Source organism: Schistocerca serialis, chromosome 1 (assembly GCF_023864345.2).
Source record: "Schistocerca serialis cubense isolate TAMUIC-IGC-003099 chromosome 1, iqSchSeri2.2, whole genome shotgun sequence".
Classification (NCBI taxonomy): domain Eukaryota; kingdom Metazoa; phylum Arthropoda; class Insecta; order Orthoptera; family Acrididae; genus Schistocerca; species Schistocerca serialis.
In genome coordinates, this window is record NC_064638.1 from 854,972,482 (window position 1) to 854,987,799 (window position 15,318).

The 15,318-nt window shown below is 38.2% G+C and overlaps 1 protein-coding gene across 1 annotated transcript in view; it reads right to left on the bottom strand.

The window, feature by feature from the left end:
• Positions 1-15,318, bottom strand: part of LOC126485364 (transcription factor E2F5-like) — a 69,523-nt gene that overhangs the window by 19,440 nt on the left and 34,765 nt on the right. The window contains exons 5-7 of the mRNA XM_050108867.1: positions 3,495-3,623; positions 2,296-2,505; positions 1,753-1,909 (exon numbers count right to left, since the gene is read on the bottom strand). Of these exons, the coding sequence (XP_049964824.1) occupies positions 1,753-1,909; positions 2,296-2,505; positions 3,495-3,623 (496 nt within the window). The remainder of the gene's footprint in view (positions 1-1,752; positions 1,910-2,295; positions 2,506-3,494; positions 3,624-15,318) is intronic.

Below are 15,318 nucleotides of genomic sequence, written 5' to 3' on the forward strand. Positions count from 1 at the left end.
ACTGATGGTTGAAATTAAGTTTCCTAGTCAATTAAAACTGTGTCATTTCTGGACTAACACACAATATCTACCTCCCATCAACTTAATGAGATGCTGCCAATGACAATCCCCTAAAAGCTTCTTAGACTGTGATGCAAATCAAACAACAGAAAGAATTTTTGAACACCACAATGTGCTACAGACTTTCACTGCTGGGTACATCAACAAAGGTGATTGTTGTGGCTTTAGAGGAACCTCAGCGACATACAACAGATGCTTTATGTTTCCATCAAAGAAGTTTTCATCATGTTACGTGGTTATGTAGAAATGTGTGAAAAGAGTAGTAACTTTGTGGCAGGCAGTGATGGTCTTCAGCCTTAACAATCAGAGAATTAAAATGTCTAGATGCATTCCCAACCAAATTACTGGCACACTATAAAATAGTTTCAAGCTGTTGCAGATACAACCTGGAGAGAGTTACTCTCAAGCAGAGTCTGGTCATGAATAACGATGATTGAAAATGGTTTCTTTCACTTTTGAATACAGAAAAATCAGAATAGGGAAGGCCTACAAGAGAAATGCAGAAGTGTATGTATCAGGCATTCTTCAGGACAGACCTACATTTTAATGAATTTGTGGACCGGTGTATTACGATAAAGAAGGCAATCAAGGTTTTTCTTTTACTGGAATTTCTATATTCTTTTGAGAAGCTTATGACATTATACCAGCCTGGTGTTAGTATACTGCCTTCTTAAAGTGGGTTTGTTGTACAGCCTGCACGCCTTGCAAGTTGGACAAGCACTTTGCAGATCTAGACACATGGCCACTGCTTTGTCACAAAAACAAAAAGGTACAGCTTTGTTGGGTACTATTATGACATTAAATATTGGTAAATGGAAAGGTCATGTGGCTAGGGCCTCCAATCGGGTAGACCGTTCACCTGGTGCAAGTCTTTCGAGTTAACGCCACTTCGGTGACTTGCGTGTCGATGGGGATGAAATGATGATGATAAGGACAACACAACACCCGGTCCATGAGTGGAGAAAATCTCCAACCCAGCCGGGAATTGAACCCGGGCTGTTAGGCATGACACTGTCGTGCTGACCACTCAGCTACAAGGGGCAGACATTTAATATTGGTGGTGAACTAGCACAATCCATTTGTTGCCAGTTTATAACTGCAAATTCTGGTTATCTTTTCCATTGTTGGATTTAGTATCTGCAAACCTTTTTAATATGATGGTTCTCGGTCAGTTGTTCTATTTTTGAGTCTTCCCCATCTATGGTCAATACAAAACGTCTAGTTCCATAATGGTATTGCAATGACAATATCAAAGATTGCAAAAGAGGTGTCCTAACTGTTGCCCTTAGCATAAAATCTGAAAATGGCATATAAATAGAATCAGTTTCAATGAAACACAATGTTGGCTTTTGCAGAGTACAAATGTATACTGTCTCACACAATATTCAATCTTAAATCCATGCGACATCCTGTGGCACATTAATAATAAAAACAATTCATCATCTGAAATCAACAGTGCAGAGATAAAGCATTAACAGATATGTGTAAGATGGACAGTCTCTAAGAAAATTACTTTCTTTGCAACTACTCTCCCATGACAACGAGGCAAATAGAAAGATAAAAAAGAGGGCATGTCGAAAGAGCGTTGAACCACTCAAAGTTTCCCTATATCTACGGGTCTGCAAAAACATTAAGTTTACCGTGAAGTAGTGTCACTACAATAATGTAATTGAAGCAGTTTTTGATCCTCACCAGTGCCATCACCAGATACAACATCACTGAGAATGATATCGGGCTCCAACAATTCCATATCCAATTCTACGTCTAGGTCTAGTTTTGGGTGTTTGGGTGGTCGCCCTGGACCTCTACGACGTTTAGGGCTTGATGGTGACTGAGATACTTGTTCCTCCTGTAAATTAGTTATGCATATTTAAATACCCCAGATAACTTAATTCTTTGTCTTATGTAACTAAAAAATTAAGGTTACAAACACAAGTTACTTTGAAAAATAAAATTATAGAAAAAGCAAAAGCATTGAGAACTGTCAAGAGCAAGGAGAGGTAGCAATAGAACAAATTTTTGAATATTTCAAATAAACAGAGCCCTGTATAAGTTATTCAGAATTAAAGGCACAAGGAACATGTATTATTTCAGATGCACAGCAGTTCACATCCCATTCAATATGGTTTATAAAAGACTGTTCAAAGAGGCTAAAATGATTGGTTCTATGTAGTTGAACATACATTTGTAAGTCTACGTAGTTATTTATTACGCTTTAGAGAAAATTATAATTACCTGTGTAGTGGCTGCTTGCCTAACAGGAACTTTGGCCATTGTTGTTGGTAATGTGCCCTTCTGCGGTGAACTGCGCAATCTTGTTGTACGAGAAGCAAGAGCAGTACCAGCTAATGTTTCTGGTGGTGCTTTCATAGCTGCTTTGTATGCTTCTAACTTTTCACGGGCATCTGTCAATACCTGCTCTTCAGTCATTGTCCCACTGGTGCCCTAATTGTTAAAAATTTTAAACAAACTCTTAAAACACATCTGACATGAACTAGTGATACAAAAACTTATCTAACAGCCAATTTGGCAATTCGATACTGGAATGGAAAAATGACAAAAAATATCCCAAGTAAGACTAGAAACAAAAATGAAGTAAGTGAAATGTCTTAAGGATGATCTTTACATAAAACACACAGCCAACTACAAGTTTCAGAAGAAGGGAAATGTTTCAGAGGCAGCTGCCAGTCCTTTCTCATCCAGCATTTTTCAAAATTTTTTAGTTAGCATTTTCCTCGTCCACCTAGTAAGTTATACCATACATGTTTGAAGAAAGAAAAATCTAAGTAATTGTTATAGATACTTTTCCACAAAGGCAAACCAAATGAAAACACAGTTCTATTAAAATCCACAGCATTTTATCAATATGCTGTAAGCTAACAATACTGTATAAATCCCGAGTGTCCAAAGGGTGGGATAGATTAGAATTCTAATTAGTATCACAACAAAAGTGTAAACATGACAATTGACCAAGCATGGAACAGGGCATGGGCATGTACACTCCACTCCCCTCCCCCTTGCACAACAAAGAAGCCCAAAAACCATTCTCCATATGAAACTGATTGCATGAGCAAAACAATCTTGGATTCCACAGAGACTAAAGATACTGCACCCTTACTTTAAAATTCCTGTGCCCCATATTATGCAAATATCCTAATAAAGCTAATAGTTATAGGGACCTCATCCCATTTTAAGTAATAAGAAACTACTGTACATGCAATCTTTGTAAACACCAGTAACAAGTAGGCTTTTTCCAATCTCAATTTAATTGAGGACGCTTGTTAGTATAAAAATTTAAATTACTTCTAACATTCCATCCTGGATTTTCCATTGTTTCATTAAATTACTTCTAAACTAGTTATACTGACTCAATGAGCTATACTAACAGCTCTTGTTATTACTTGCAAGTATGTTGTTCACAGCCACAAAGTTACCTGTTCCACATTGTCCATGCTTTCTTCTTTAATGTTTGGCTCCTCAATCTTCCTGTCAACCAGAAGAACCGATATAGGTCCTATAGAAGATTTAAGGTGTATTTGATATACGGGTTTACCAAGTGGATCCTGCAAAAGATTGCAATGTTTCCTCTTTAAATTTCTCTCATTACATCAAATAAGTTACAATAGAAGAAAGGGGTAGGTCCTCAGAAGAGAGGGAAAATTCAGAGGAAGTGATGGTTACAAAAGAAATATTGCATTACTGCATACTGAAAAGTCAAAGCAGAACACCTGGGCAATTTCATCTCAAGTCATACAGGTCAAGAGTGAATGCGTCACACCACTATTTCAAAGTTTGCTGAAAGAAAAAAAATATATGTTGAAGTTCCACATGATACCTCTTCAAAACTGCAATATTTCGGTTTTCTGATGATTTCTTGAAACACTACAGACCTCTAAGTGAGAGTATTTGTGAAAATGTTTTAATGAAAGGGAAAATTGGAAAACTGTAATAAAGAAACCAAATATGATTCATACATACATACTTCTGAGCCTTCTCCTCCCCCCCCCCCTTTTTTTTGGAAAAATAAAGTATGAAAATTTGTAACTTTCAGCAAACTTCAAAATTATGTTTTAAAAATGTGAACAGTCAAAGGATGTCAACTGCCTTGAGAAATGATGAAGTGGAAAGACTGCTAACTGTCAGCTATGATAATTAATGTATGAAATTCTTAAACTGTCAAAATTTATGATTATTTAGAAACAATTTTCTCCAAAAGCCCCACCCTAAACTTTCTAAAAATTTCATGGTATGTTAGTTGATCATTGTACTTCGGGGATGTACAATCAGTCAATACTTTCCTGTACTAAACGTGAGATTTTTTTTTACATGTATCTAGCTCTATTCTCAAGGTCAAAAAGTCACAGACACTTAAATATTTAAATTGATTGCTGATTTTAAATAAAGTCATCCAAAACTGGTATTTCTGAATCAAAATAATTACTTAACTACATTATAAGGGAGTGGGAAAACAATCCATAATTTTATACAAAAGCATTTTATAACAAAAATGAGATAGAATACTTATACCCATTTTTCTTTTTATGATATTATTCACAAATTATTATTGTCTTCTGTCATGATTTTACTTCATGACTCCCCATAAATTAAAATTGCCTACAATGTAACAATCAACACTTCACTGTTGAAGAATTCATTTGTTTTTCTCTCTTCTTTATCTGCTTCTCACTGAACTTTTATACCCAAGCTGAAGTTGCACGCGGAAAAGGATGATCCAACAAGAGCAGTACTTGGGAAATGGGAACTGCACACTGATCTTTTGATGATGGCCATTTGAAAGCATTAGCAGGACCATGAGGTATCATGGAGGAGACAGTTATATCTCGCAGCTCATGAGAGACACTTGTTATCTGTCCCACCCACATATGATAGTCACACACACACACACACACACACACACACACACACACACACACACACACAAGAAATGAAAAGTCTTCTAATGTAAACTGTGGTCACTGCATTTCATGCACAATAATAGACTGCATTTCAAGGAGAGCCATTCTTGCAATGTGTGTGCTACTTCGGGAAGCAACCCAGTAGTGACTTGACTGAATTCCTACCATAGGCTTCATAGCAGACCATTCTTCTCTTTTTTACACGGAATTTCCTTAAGGTATTTTCATTTAGAATTAAGAGTTTCATATTTGTTACCAAGGTTGATGTGGTGTGTACAAATCCAGGAGCACCTCTTATACACTGAAGAACCAAAGAAACTGCTACACCTGCCTAATATCGTGTAGGGGCCCCGCAAGCATGCAGAAGTGCTGCAACACAACGTGGCATAAACTCGACTAATGTCTGAAGTAGTGATGGAAGGAATTGACTCTATGAATCCTGTAGGGCTGTCCATAAATCCACAAGAGTACAAGGGGGTGGAGATCTCTTCTGAATAGCACGTTGCAAGGCATCCCAGATATGCTCAATAATGTTTATGTTTATGGAGTTGGGTGGCCAGTGGAAGAGTTTAAACTCAGAAGAGTGTTCTTGGAGCCACTCTAGTAATTCTGGACATGGGAGGTGGGCAGAGAGGGGGGGGGGGGGGTCAGTGTCCTGATGGAATTGCCCGAGTCCATCATAATGCACAATGGACAAGAATGGGTGCAGGTGATCAAACAGGATGGTTACGTATGTGTCACATGTCAAAATCGTATCTAGAAGCATCAGGGGTCCCACATCACTCCAACTGCACACACCCCACACCTTTACAGAGCCTCCACTAGCTTGAACAGCCCCCTGCTGACATGCAGGGCCCATGGATTTACCCGTAAACATCCATCCACTTGATGGTATTTGAAACAAGACTCGTCCGACCAGTCAACATGTTTCCAGTCATCAACAGTCCAATGTCGGTGTTGACAGTTTCAGCGAGGCGTAAAACTTTGTGTCGTGTAGTCATGAAGTGTACACGAGTGCACCTTTGGCTCTGAGAGCCCATATTGATGATGTTTTGTTGAATGGTTTGTGCGCTAACACTTGGTGATGGCCGAGCATTGATATCTGCAGCAACTTGCTGAAGGGTTGCACTTGTCACATTGAAAGATTCTCTTCAGTTGTCATTGGTCCCATTCTTGTAGGATCTTTTTTGGGCCGCAACGATGTCTGAGATTTGATGTTTTACGGGATTCCTAATATTCACAGCACACTCTTGACATGATTGTATGGGAAAATCCCCACTTCATCGCTACCTTAGAGATGCTGTGTCCCACTGCTTATGCACAGACTTTAATACCACAGTCAAACTCACTCAACTTGATAGCTTACCATTGTAGCAGCAGTAACCAATCTAACAACTGCACCAGACACTTTATGTCTTTTATAGGCACTGCCGACCGCAGCGCTGTATTCTGCCTGTTTACATATCTCTGTATTTCAATATGCATGCCTATACCAGTGTAGCATCAACAGCTTCATGCTGAAGATTAAACCTTATTGCAAGATGTTTGCAGAGAACTGTTACCCCATCACATTCACTTTTTCCATGAACTGTTGCTGAAAATATCCATTTATCTGTAATTCCTGTACTACAGTATTGACCAAGCTCAAAGCTGAAAGCGGTTTTTAAAATGAGATGCTGCACCATCAGTCACATACACATGCTTAGGAAATGCTTGGCCTCTAGCTGCTATGTCATCAATTATCAATACTGACAGCATAGCGTGCATGTGCACTCTCATGAATGAGATAATCACCGACAACAGCAAAACAGAGCGATGTTCTAAGGAAGTGTGCAACACGTGTGAATATTGATACCTGTGATGTGTGCCAATGGTAACTTTGAATTTTCTTCTGCAAGGCAACAGACCAAAATGAAGAACTGATATGTCAGTATTCTGGGATGCAGCCTCTTTTCTTCTGCTATGACCTGTCTCTGAATTCTACAGATATAATGGTGAGCTATTCCTTTCAGGAGCTAATGCCTAACCTCTGCAACAAACTTCTCTGGCTCTAGTGTCTTCTTCACCAACTCTCCACCCTCCCACAATACATAGGTTACATTGTTGTCAGTATCCTGAAGGTGTAATACTTCTTCAATAGTTGTCACTTCAGCACCAGGACACACTGCACACTCCTGCAACCAGGATTTATCTTGTGGCTCTTGACATACACACAAAAGCATCACATCCATCTCCGTGTACTTCTTTCCGTAACACTTCTTATGGCGAAACAAAAAAGTTTCAAATTAGTGCAGTAAAAACTGTGCACAAGTTCCATCACTGGCTGGCATTTTACCCATTTTGAACGTAAGGAGTACAATTTTGTGAGACCAGTTAAATCAGGTTCTCCTATTTCTTTAGGAGATGCTTCTCTTATTGATCTCATATCTTTTACCTTTTTAACCACTTTCACTAACACAGATAACATCAGCCTGGTTAAGACTTTGCCTGCTGCAATGTTTGCCATCACTTAGGTAATATTCCAGAGTAACAGTAAGCATACCATCTTGCAACGGTTGCCCAGAGTAAAATCTGGGCATGCCCAAATACCTTTGTAATTCTTTATTTTACGAGCTTTTGAAATCAAATAATATAGGCAGTGGGTATGTATTTCTGTATCTGCTGCTTAGAATAGCTGATATCAGTGCCGGGAACTGTACCTTCTCAGTAATGGTGGCTGCTGAGACAGTAGTATTTAGGTTTTGAAACCACACATCACGTTTCGTGCACATATCACTATCTTCAGGTTCAGTACCATGTACATCTGTATCACACAATTCACAAAGTTTTGAAGATGTTGCTTGTGTAAAAATTGTTTCGATTTCTTCCCTTTTCTTTGCATACTGTTTTCTTCTTGGGCTTCTTATCATTCCTGGACGTTTATGAGGGGATATAGTAGGGGCTACAGCAGAAATGCTAATGTTCAATGCATCAACAACTTCGCACCCAGGAATATGAACATCTGCACTGTCTTCTCCAGTTTCACATTCAGATGATGGTGATCGTTCAGATGGGTTGTCAATAAATTTCTTCTTGTAGTGACTGTAGCAATTCTTGCACAATGGATACCGTTACTTGAAGACCATGATATTTCTGCAATACTTCTGACAGATTTCCAACAACTGTGAAGTTTTTTTCACTTTTCTTAAACGCCACCTTCTTGCATCTTTTTTATAGTCCACACACCTCACTCTGACTACCGTACTTCCTCACTGACGTATCAAACAAAAAGTTCAACCCAAACACAAATCTTGATGCAGAATGGTTTATGTGCAAGCTCTTACTCGTTTGTTACAAACATAAGAGCACTGTAAACAGTGTTGCCAAAACGCATATTTTAAACTAGAAGTTCAGTGATGTGAAATATGCAGAACATTAAAAAACTTTTTCCTGTTTACACAGAAAAATATCACCCAATGTGTTCTGACTACTAACATATGAATCAAACAATATTTTGTTTAATTCTCAAAAGTTTTTGAGTAAATAACTTGTAAAAATGCAATTTTTTTACATTTTTGGTAATGAATATTTACATAATACAGATAGTTGGAGCCAAGAAGATACTGTTTATAATTACGACAGTAGTATCTGGTAATAAGACAGAAAAATAGTGTTCTGTGACTTCCCAACTTAAAAAAAAGTGGAAAAATTAACTTAAATTTTTAAGTTAAAGGAAGCCCATAAGTGTGCGGGTGTATACTGAATTTCAACACATTAAGATGGAGCTTTAATGCAAAACATCTGCCAGGTCCTCAGAACGTTTGGTTTATTAGTTATATATTTTTGTTATCTACTGTTTTAAGAGTTATTTACAAAATATGCATTTTTCAAAGGACTGTACCATTTACAGAAATGAAGATAAAATGAAAATACTTTATTTCTGAACACTTATGATATAGAGGTCCAATAGATATTTTTTCCAGAGAAATTCATGACCATGAGGTGAGGTGACAGATCTGTGTTATTTGAGATGAATTCACCCAACTGACTTAATGACAGTACCTGTGCCTTATGTTTATTGTCCTGGAAAGTGTGATACCCTTCTGCTAAGTACGATATTACTGCAATCCCTAGTGTCCAATTCTGACAACACAGTGAGAACACTACAATTGTAAAGTGCACATTATGAGATGCAAATCCAACAGAGGTGCAGTAACAAACCATGACACTCTCCAGAAGAGAACCCACTATTTGTGGCTGCCTCTTAGGCCACATGCTATGTGAGTGACAGATGTGGCCAACAGCGTCAGACAACAAAACATGACCACTGGTATAGCTATGGAAGTGGCCTAGGTTGGTGGTGTCCAGCTCGCTGCTTGTCATCCGCTACAACAGGCAACGTCTGTGTTCAAATGTTTTTGAATCTTGTTGCTGCAGCACGAGTGATAGTGACAGCGCCAACTACAGCTAGGAGTCTTCTCTGCAAAGCACTGAAGCGGACTTGGCGGCTGCTATGAAATACTTATCATTCAATTTAAAAACTATCAGCTGAAAAAATTTGATTCTTTCGCAACTTACAGCTTGATATCTTTGCTTGATAAACAACCGAATTTCTTTAAGTTATTCGTCATAATTATTGTGCTGCAGGGAACTGAGTAAATGACTGCACGGAATTTGCAGATGCAAGAAATGCACTGTGTAGACTTTGCATATATTTCAATTTAGGTCACAAATTTCTGCAAATAGAATGTAGTCAACATATCAAAATTGTACTTAAAGTTGGGAACAGAATGATACCTCTCTCATTTCTCAAGATTTTGGATGGTATATGTGGTGAATGGGTCACACATGGTGTACGGAATTCCATTCCTGTTCATCACAAATCACGTGGTCCTAAAAATAGTCAAATTTCATGAATAGTTCATACTGAAACGAGTTTTTTTGAAAATGGCAGCACACAAAGGGGATGCATTTAGTCATATGATTAACACTCTAAATGTTTCGGTCAAACGTCTGAGTGGATCAAAAAGAAGACTACACACACACACACACACACACACACACACACACACACACGGTAATTAAGGAAAACTTAAATTGTCATTTGAGAAAAAAAAAAATTAAGTATTTTACGAACAGCTACTGCTAGCTATGTAGATGAACTGTCAAACAGTTCACCTCTTCAAGGCCTATCCATTTTGTGAATAGAAAGATCCATTAGTGTGAGGTTTAACTGTCAAGACAGCTTTCTTCAAATCAAGTACTACATTTAGGACAGTTTGCGAACAGATGACTTTAGAAGGCAAATGATATGTCAATAAAACAATGCTTCCTGAATAATACTTGAAAATGAAACAAATTGACCAAAGGTTTTGTGTAATGGTTTGTCTGATAGGAAAAGCCTCCCAGTGCTGGGATCGACTTTTTGAAATCACCTACATGGTTCTGTAGATGAAGATCCCAGCTATCACACACGGCAGCCATTTGCCCTGGTGGGCCCTCATTTCTAAGCAACTGACAAGAAAATTTGGTATTTTGCTTGATGCTAAGTAGTGTTACAAAAGCAGTAATACATAGACTGGTTGCTGCTGTAATGGATAGGTCAACATCTTCACATGCAGAAGGTTGTGGGTTTGAATCCCATCATGTGCATTAATTTTGTTATATTTTAAAATCTTTACTGAAATGACTTTGATCATTATTTTTTTTTTCATTGTCACATTTTAACCACCATATGATTTTTCCACTTTTTCTTTGTATCAATTATTTTTACACTCAGAATTTATGTAAACGCAGATTTAATTGTATTATCTGTTATAATATTCAATTATTTGAAAATGCTGACCAATTGGTTAAAAAACAAAAGATAATTATTTATATTGACTGTGCAGTGGTGTGAAAAATGTATTTTTCATTACAAGACGTGCATTTTTTGGCATGGTAATCATAAAAAAAAAACCACACACACACACACACACACACACACACACACACACACACACACACACACACACCCTAATTCCTATTGCTCTATGGACAAAATAACGCAGATGAAGATTTAAATGACATAAGGAATAAAAAGTTATTAAAATTCAAGCAAAATAAGGAATAGAAATAATTAATGCAATAACATGGCTGAAAAAAAAGGGATGATAAAATGGAAGAAATTAAATCAAAATTAATACATATAATCATTCAAATAACATGAACAACGATTTTAAGCAGAACAAGCATCATAAGAAGAAAAATGAAAGCAAATGAAGAAGTTGATATGATGATCAAAATGATGTAACATAGGAATAGAAATTAAAAAAAAAATACATTTAAACCAATTAAATGAATAAAAACAGTGATCAAAGTCATTTCAATAAAATGATAATTAAATCTAAACACTCACCTGCCTCCGTAGAAATGTTGGAACATGTGAGGCAATACTAACCTTACGACTTATCTTAGAAGAAAGATTAAGAAAAGGCAAACCTACGTTTCTAGCATTTGTAGACTTAGAGAAAGCTTTTGACAACGTTAACTGGAATACTCTCTCAAATTCTGAAGGTGGCAGGGGTAAAATACAGGGAGCGAAAGGCTATTTACAATTTGTACAGAAGCCAGATGGCAGTTATAAGAGTCGAGGGGCATGAAAGGGAAGCAGTGGTTGGGAAAGGAGTGAGACAGGGTTGTAGCCTCTCCCCGATGTTATTCAATCTGTATATTGAGCAAGCAGTAAAGGAAACAAAAGAAAAATTTGGAGTAGGTATTAAAATTCATGGAGAAGAAGTAAAAACTTTGAGGTTTGCCGATGACATTGTAATTCTGTCAGAGACAGCAAAGGACTTGGAAGAGCAGTTGAATGGAATGGACAGTGTCTTGAAAGGAGGATATAAGATGAACATCAACAAAAACAAAACGAGGATAATGGAATGTAGTCAAATTAAATCGGGTGATGCTGAGGGGATTAGATTAGGAAATGAGCACTTAAAGTAGTAAAGGAGTTTTGCTATTTAGGGAGTAAAATAACTGATGATGGTCGAAGTAGAGAGGATATAAAATGTAGACTGGCAATGGCAAGGAAATCGTTTCTGAAGAAGAGAAATTTGTTAACATCGAGTATAGATTTAAGTGTCAGGAAGTCGTTTCTGAAAGTATTTGTATGGAGTGTAGCCACGTATGGAAGTGAAACATGGACGATAACTAGTTTGGACAAGAAGAGAATAGAAGCTTTCGAAATGTGGTGCTACAGAAGAATACTGAAGATAAGGTGGGTAGATCACCTAACTAATGAGGAGGTATTGAATAGGATTGGGGAGAAGAGAAGTTTGTGGCACAACTTGACTAGAAGAAGGGATCGGCTTGTAGGACATGTTTTGAGGCATCAAGGGATCACAAATTTAGCATTGGAGGGCAGCGTGGAGGGTAAAAATCGTAGGGGGAGACCAAGAGATCAATACACTAAGCAGATTCAGAAGGATGTAGGTTGCAGTAGGTACTGGGAGATGAAGAAGCTTGCACAGGATAGAGTAGCATGGAGAGCTGCATCAAACCAGTCTCAGGACTGAAGACCACAACAACAACAACAACAACAACAACAACAAAAACAACAACTCACCTGCCGACAGGTGGTGTTGATATACATCTGAGCTCAGATGGATAGTGTGTCTGCCATGTAAGCAGCAGATCCCGGGTCCGAGTCCTGGTCGGGGCACACATTTTCAGCTGTCCCCATTGATGTATATCAACAATACCTGTCAGCAGCTAAGGGTTTCGATTTAATCATCACTTCATTGTAGAGAAACTGCACAGTCATCAATGGTATCTGTTCTTTCGGGAACATACCATCTCATGCCATCTTCATACATTTCAATAAAGATTTAAAAATAAAATTTAAAGCACCTGCCAGGTTTCAAACCCAGACGTGCATGCGATTGCACCATGCAACCAGTCTATGTAATACTACTTTGACGATACAGAGAGTCAAGCAAAATTACAATTCCCTCCCCCAATCAATTCTCGCAAGCAAGGGCCAACTTGAGTGTGTGTGTCTAGGTGTTCGTGTTTTATTAGGAAATTAATGTGTGTTCAATGTTTTATTAGGCATTTAATGTGTCAGAGTACTTTGGCACGACAATCTCAGTAGCTGTCTCAGATTGTTTGCTGATGATGCTGTCATTTACCGTCTTGTAAAGTCATCAAATGACCAAAACGAATTGTAAAATGATTTATGTAAGATATCTGCATGGTGCGAAAAGTGGCAATTGACTCTGAATAAAGAAAATTGTGAAGTTATTCACATGAGTACTAAAAGAAATCTGCTAAATTTCGATTATGCAGTAAGTCACACAAATTTGAATGCAGTAAATTCAACTAAACACTTAGGGATTACAATTACCAATACCCTAAATTGGAATGATCACATAGGTAATGTTGTGGGTAGAGCAAACCAAAGACTGCGATTCATTGGCAGAACACTTAGAAGGTGCAACAGGTCTACTAAAGAGACTGCTTACACCACACTTGTCCGCCCTATTCTGGGGTATTGCTGTGCGGTGTGGGATCTGCAACAGATGGACTGACGGATGACATCGAAAAAGTACAAAGAAGGGCAGCTCGTTTTGTATTATTGCAAAGTAGGGGAGAAAGTGCCACAGACATGATATGTGAATTGGAGTGGCAATCATTAAAACAAAGGCGTTTTTCAATGGATCTTCTCGTGAAATTTCAATCACCAGTTTTCTCCTCCGATTGCAAAAACATTTTGTTGGCACCCATCTATATAGGGTGAAATGAACATCGCGATAAAATAAGTCAAATCTGGGCTCGCACAGAAAAATTTAAGTGCTCGTTTTTCTCGCGCACCGTTCGAGAGCGGAACGGTAGTGAGACAGCTTGAAGGTGGTTCACTGAACCCTCTGACAGGCACTTTATTGTGAATAGCAGAGTAATCATGTAGATGTAGAGGCTGAGACCTTACAATGTATACTTTGCGATGCCATGTAAAGAGTGTAGATACAACTTAGTACATCTAACAGGTGACGCGACTGTAACTGTGTCAGTTAAAATTAAGAAATTGCCGGGTCCGAACCCGCGACCCAGAAGACTCCAGATTACTAGTCAAAGATACTACCACTGAGCCATATACATCTCCATAATAGGAACAGTCATTCTTCTGTATTTTCGATTGTCATTCTACGTACTTATCAGCTGCTGAAAGTTCTGGTCCACATAAGAAAAAATGTATCTAATTCAAAGATGATATAGTTGAATGTATACAAGCTCACGCTCATACATTTGAAGAAATTGGCTGGCGATCTTTGTAGCAGATGATATAAAAGATGAAATTCACCATAAAGATTAATCCCTTTGTAATCTTAATACATGTTGCTCCTTTTGCCGTAAGTTTGTAAGTAAAGTTAATTGTGTCGTCTTACTGCAGATTAAGGGCACCAGTTTTTTTTTAAGAAACTGTCTGGCTACAGAGATCTCCTAGCTGGGGTCAGTTGCTCACATGCACGACACCAGACAATGCAGCCCCATGCTGCTACTTGTATCAGGAATGTTGTGCATCCAGCTGTCACATAGCAACCTTATTTTAATGAGAGAGCTTTGTAAGAACTGTGCATGTTTTTTACAAGCATTAGCTTTTGTGTGACCAGAGTTTCTAGTGAAAATTAACTGCTGAGTCATCTGTTTTCAGTGGTGTAATTTATTTCTGTTTCAACTGCTTGAAAATTCTTATTACATTAGGGAAAAATGAGAACTTTGTAGAACAGATTTTAGTGTTCGTTTATTCTTCTCCTTTATAATTTAGTGTACATCCTAATTTCAGTAATACAACTGTCAAGTAATTTTCTCTGTTGATGAGGTCCATTTGTTCTTTCTCAGTTACTCTGGACTGCTTTGTATTTTTGGGATGTTATACATGTTGTTACACAATAAGATCAGATATGGACCGTGCTTCTTGTGTGGAGACACAAGGAGAATTGGCTGCTGTCTATTAGCAGCTGGAAGCTGTGTTGGCCAGTCGAAAAGCTTCACACAACTGTTCAAAGCTGTAGTAACACCTGGGCACCAACTATCAGACCTGTGACACCTTCGAAGGCATTGGTGTCCAGTTGCTGTGTCTTCTGATACACCAAATCTGAACAACCTCTCTCCGCTCTATGAGTTGGTGGTGGGTTCGCATGTCTCTGGGTGGAGGATGAAGGTGGGAACTGACAGCATGGCTGGCTCCTTAACCCATAGGAATAGGTATGAGGTGCCACCCAGTTCTGATAACACATCTGAGTCAGCAGGGGATGCCTCTCCTGGTTGGCCAGTGGCCAATTTTCCTGCACAATCAGGACAACTGCAGAGGATGGGTTTGGCT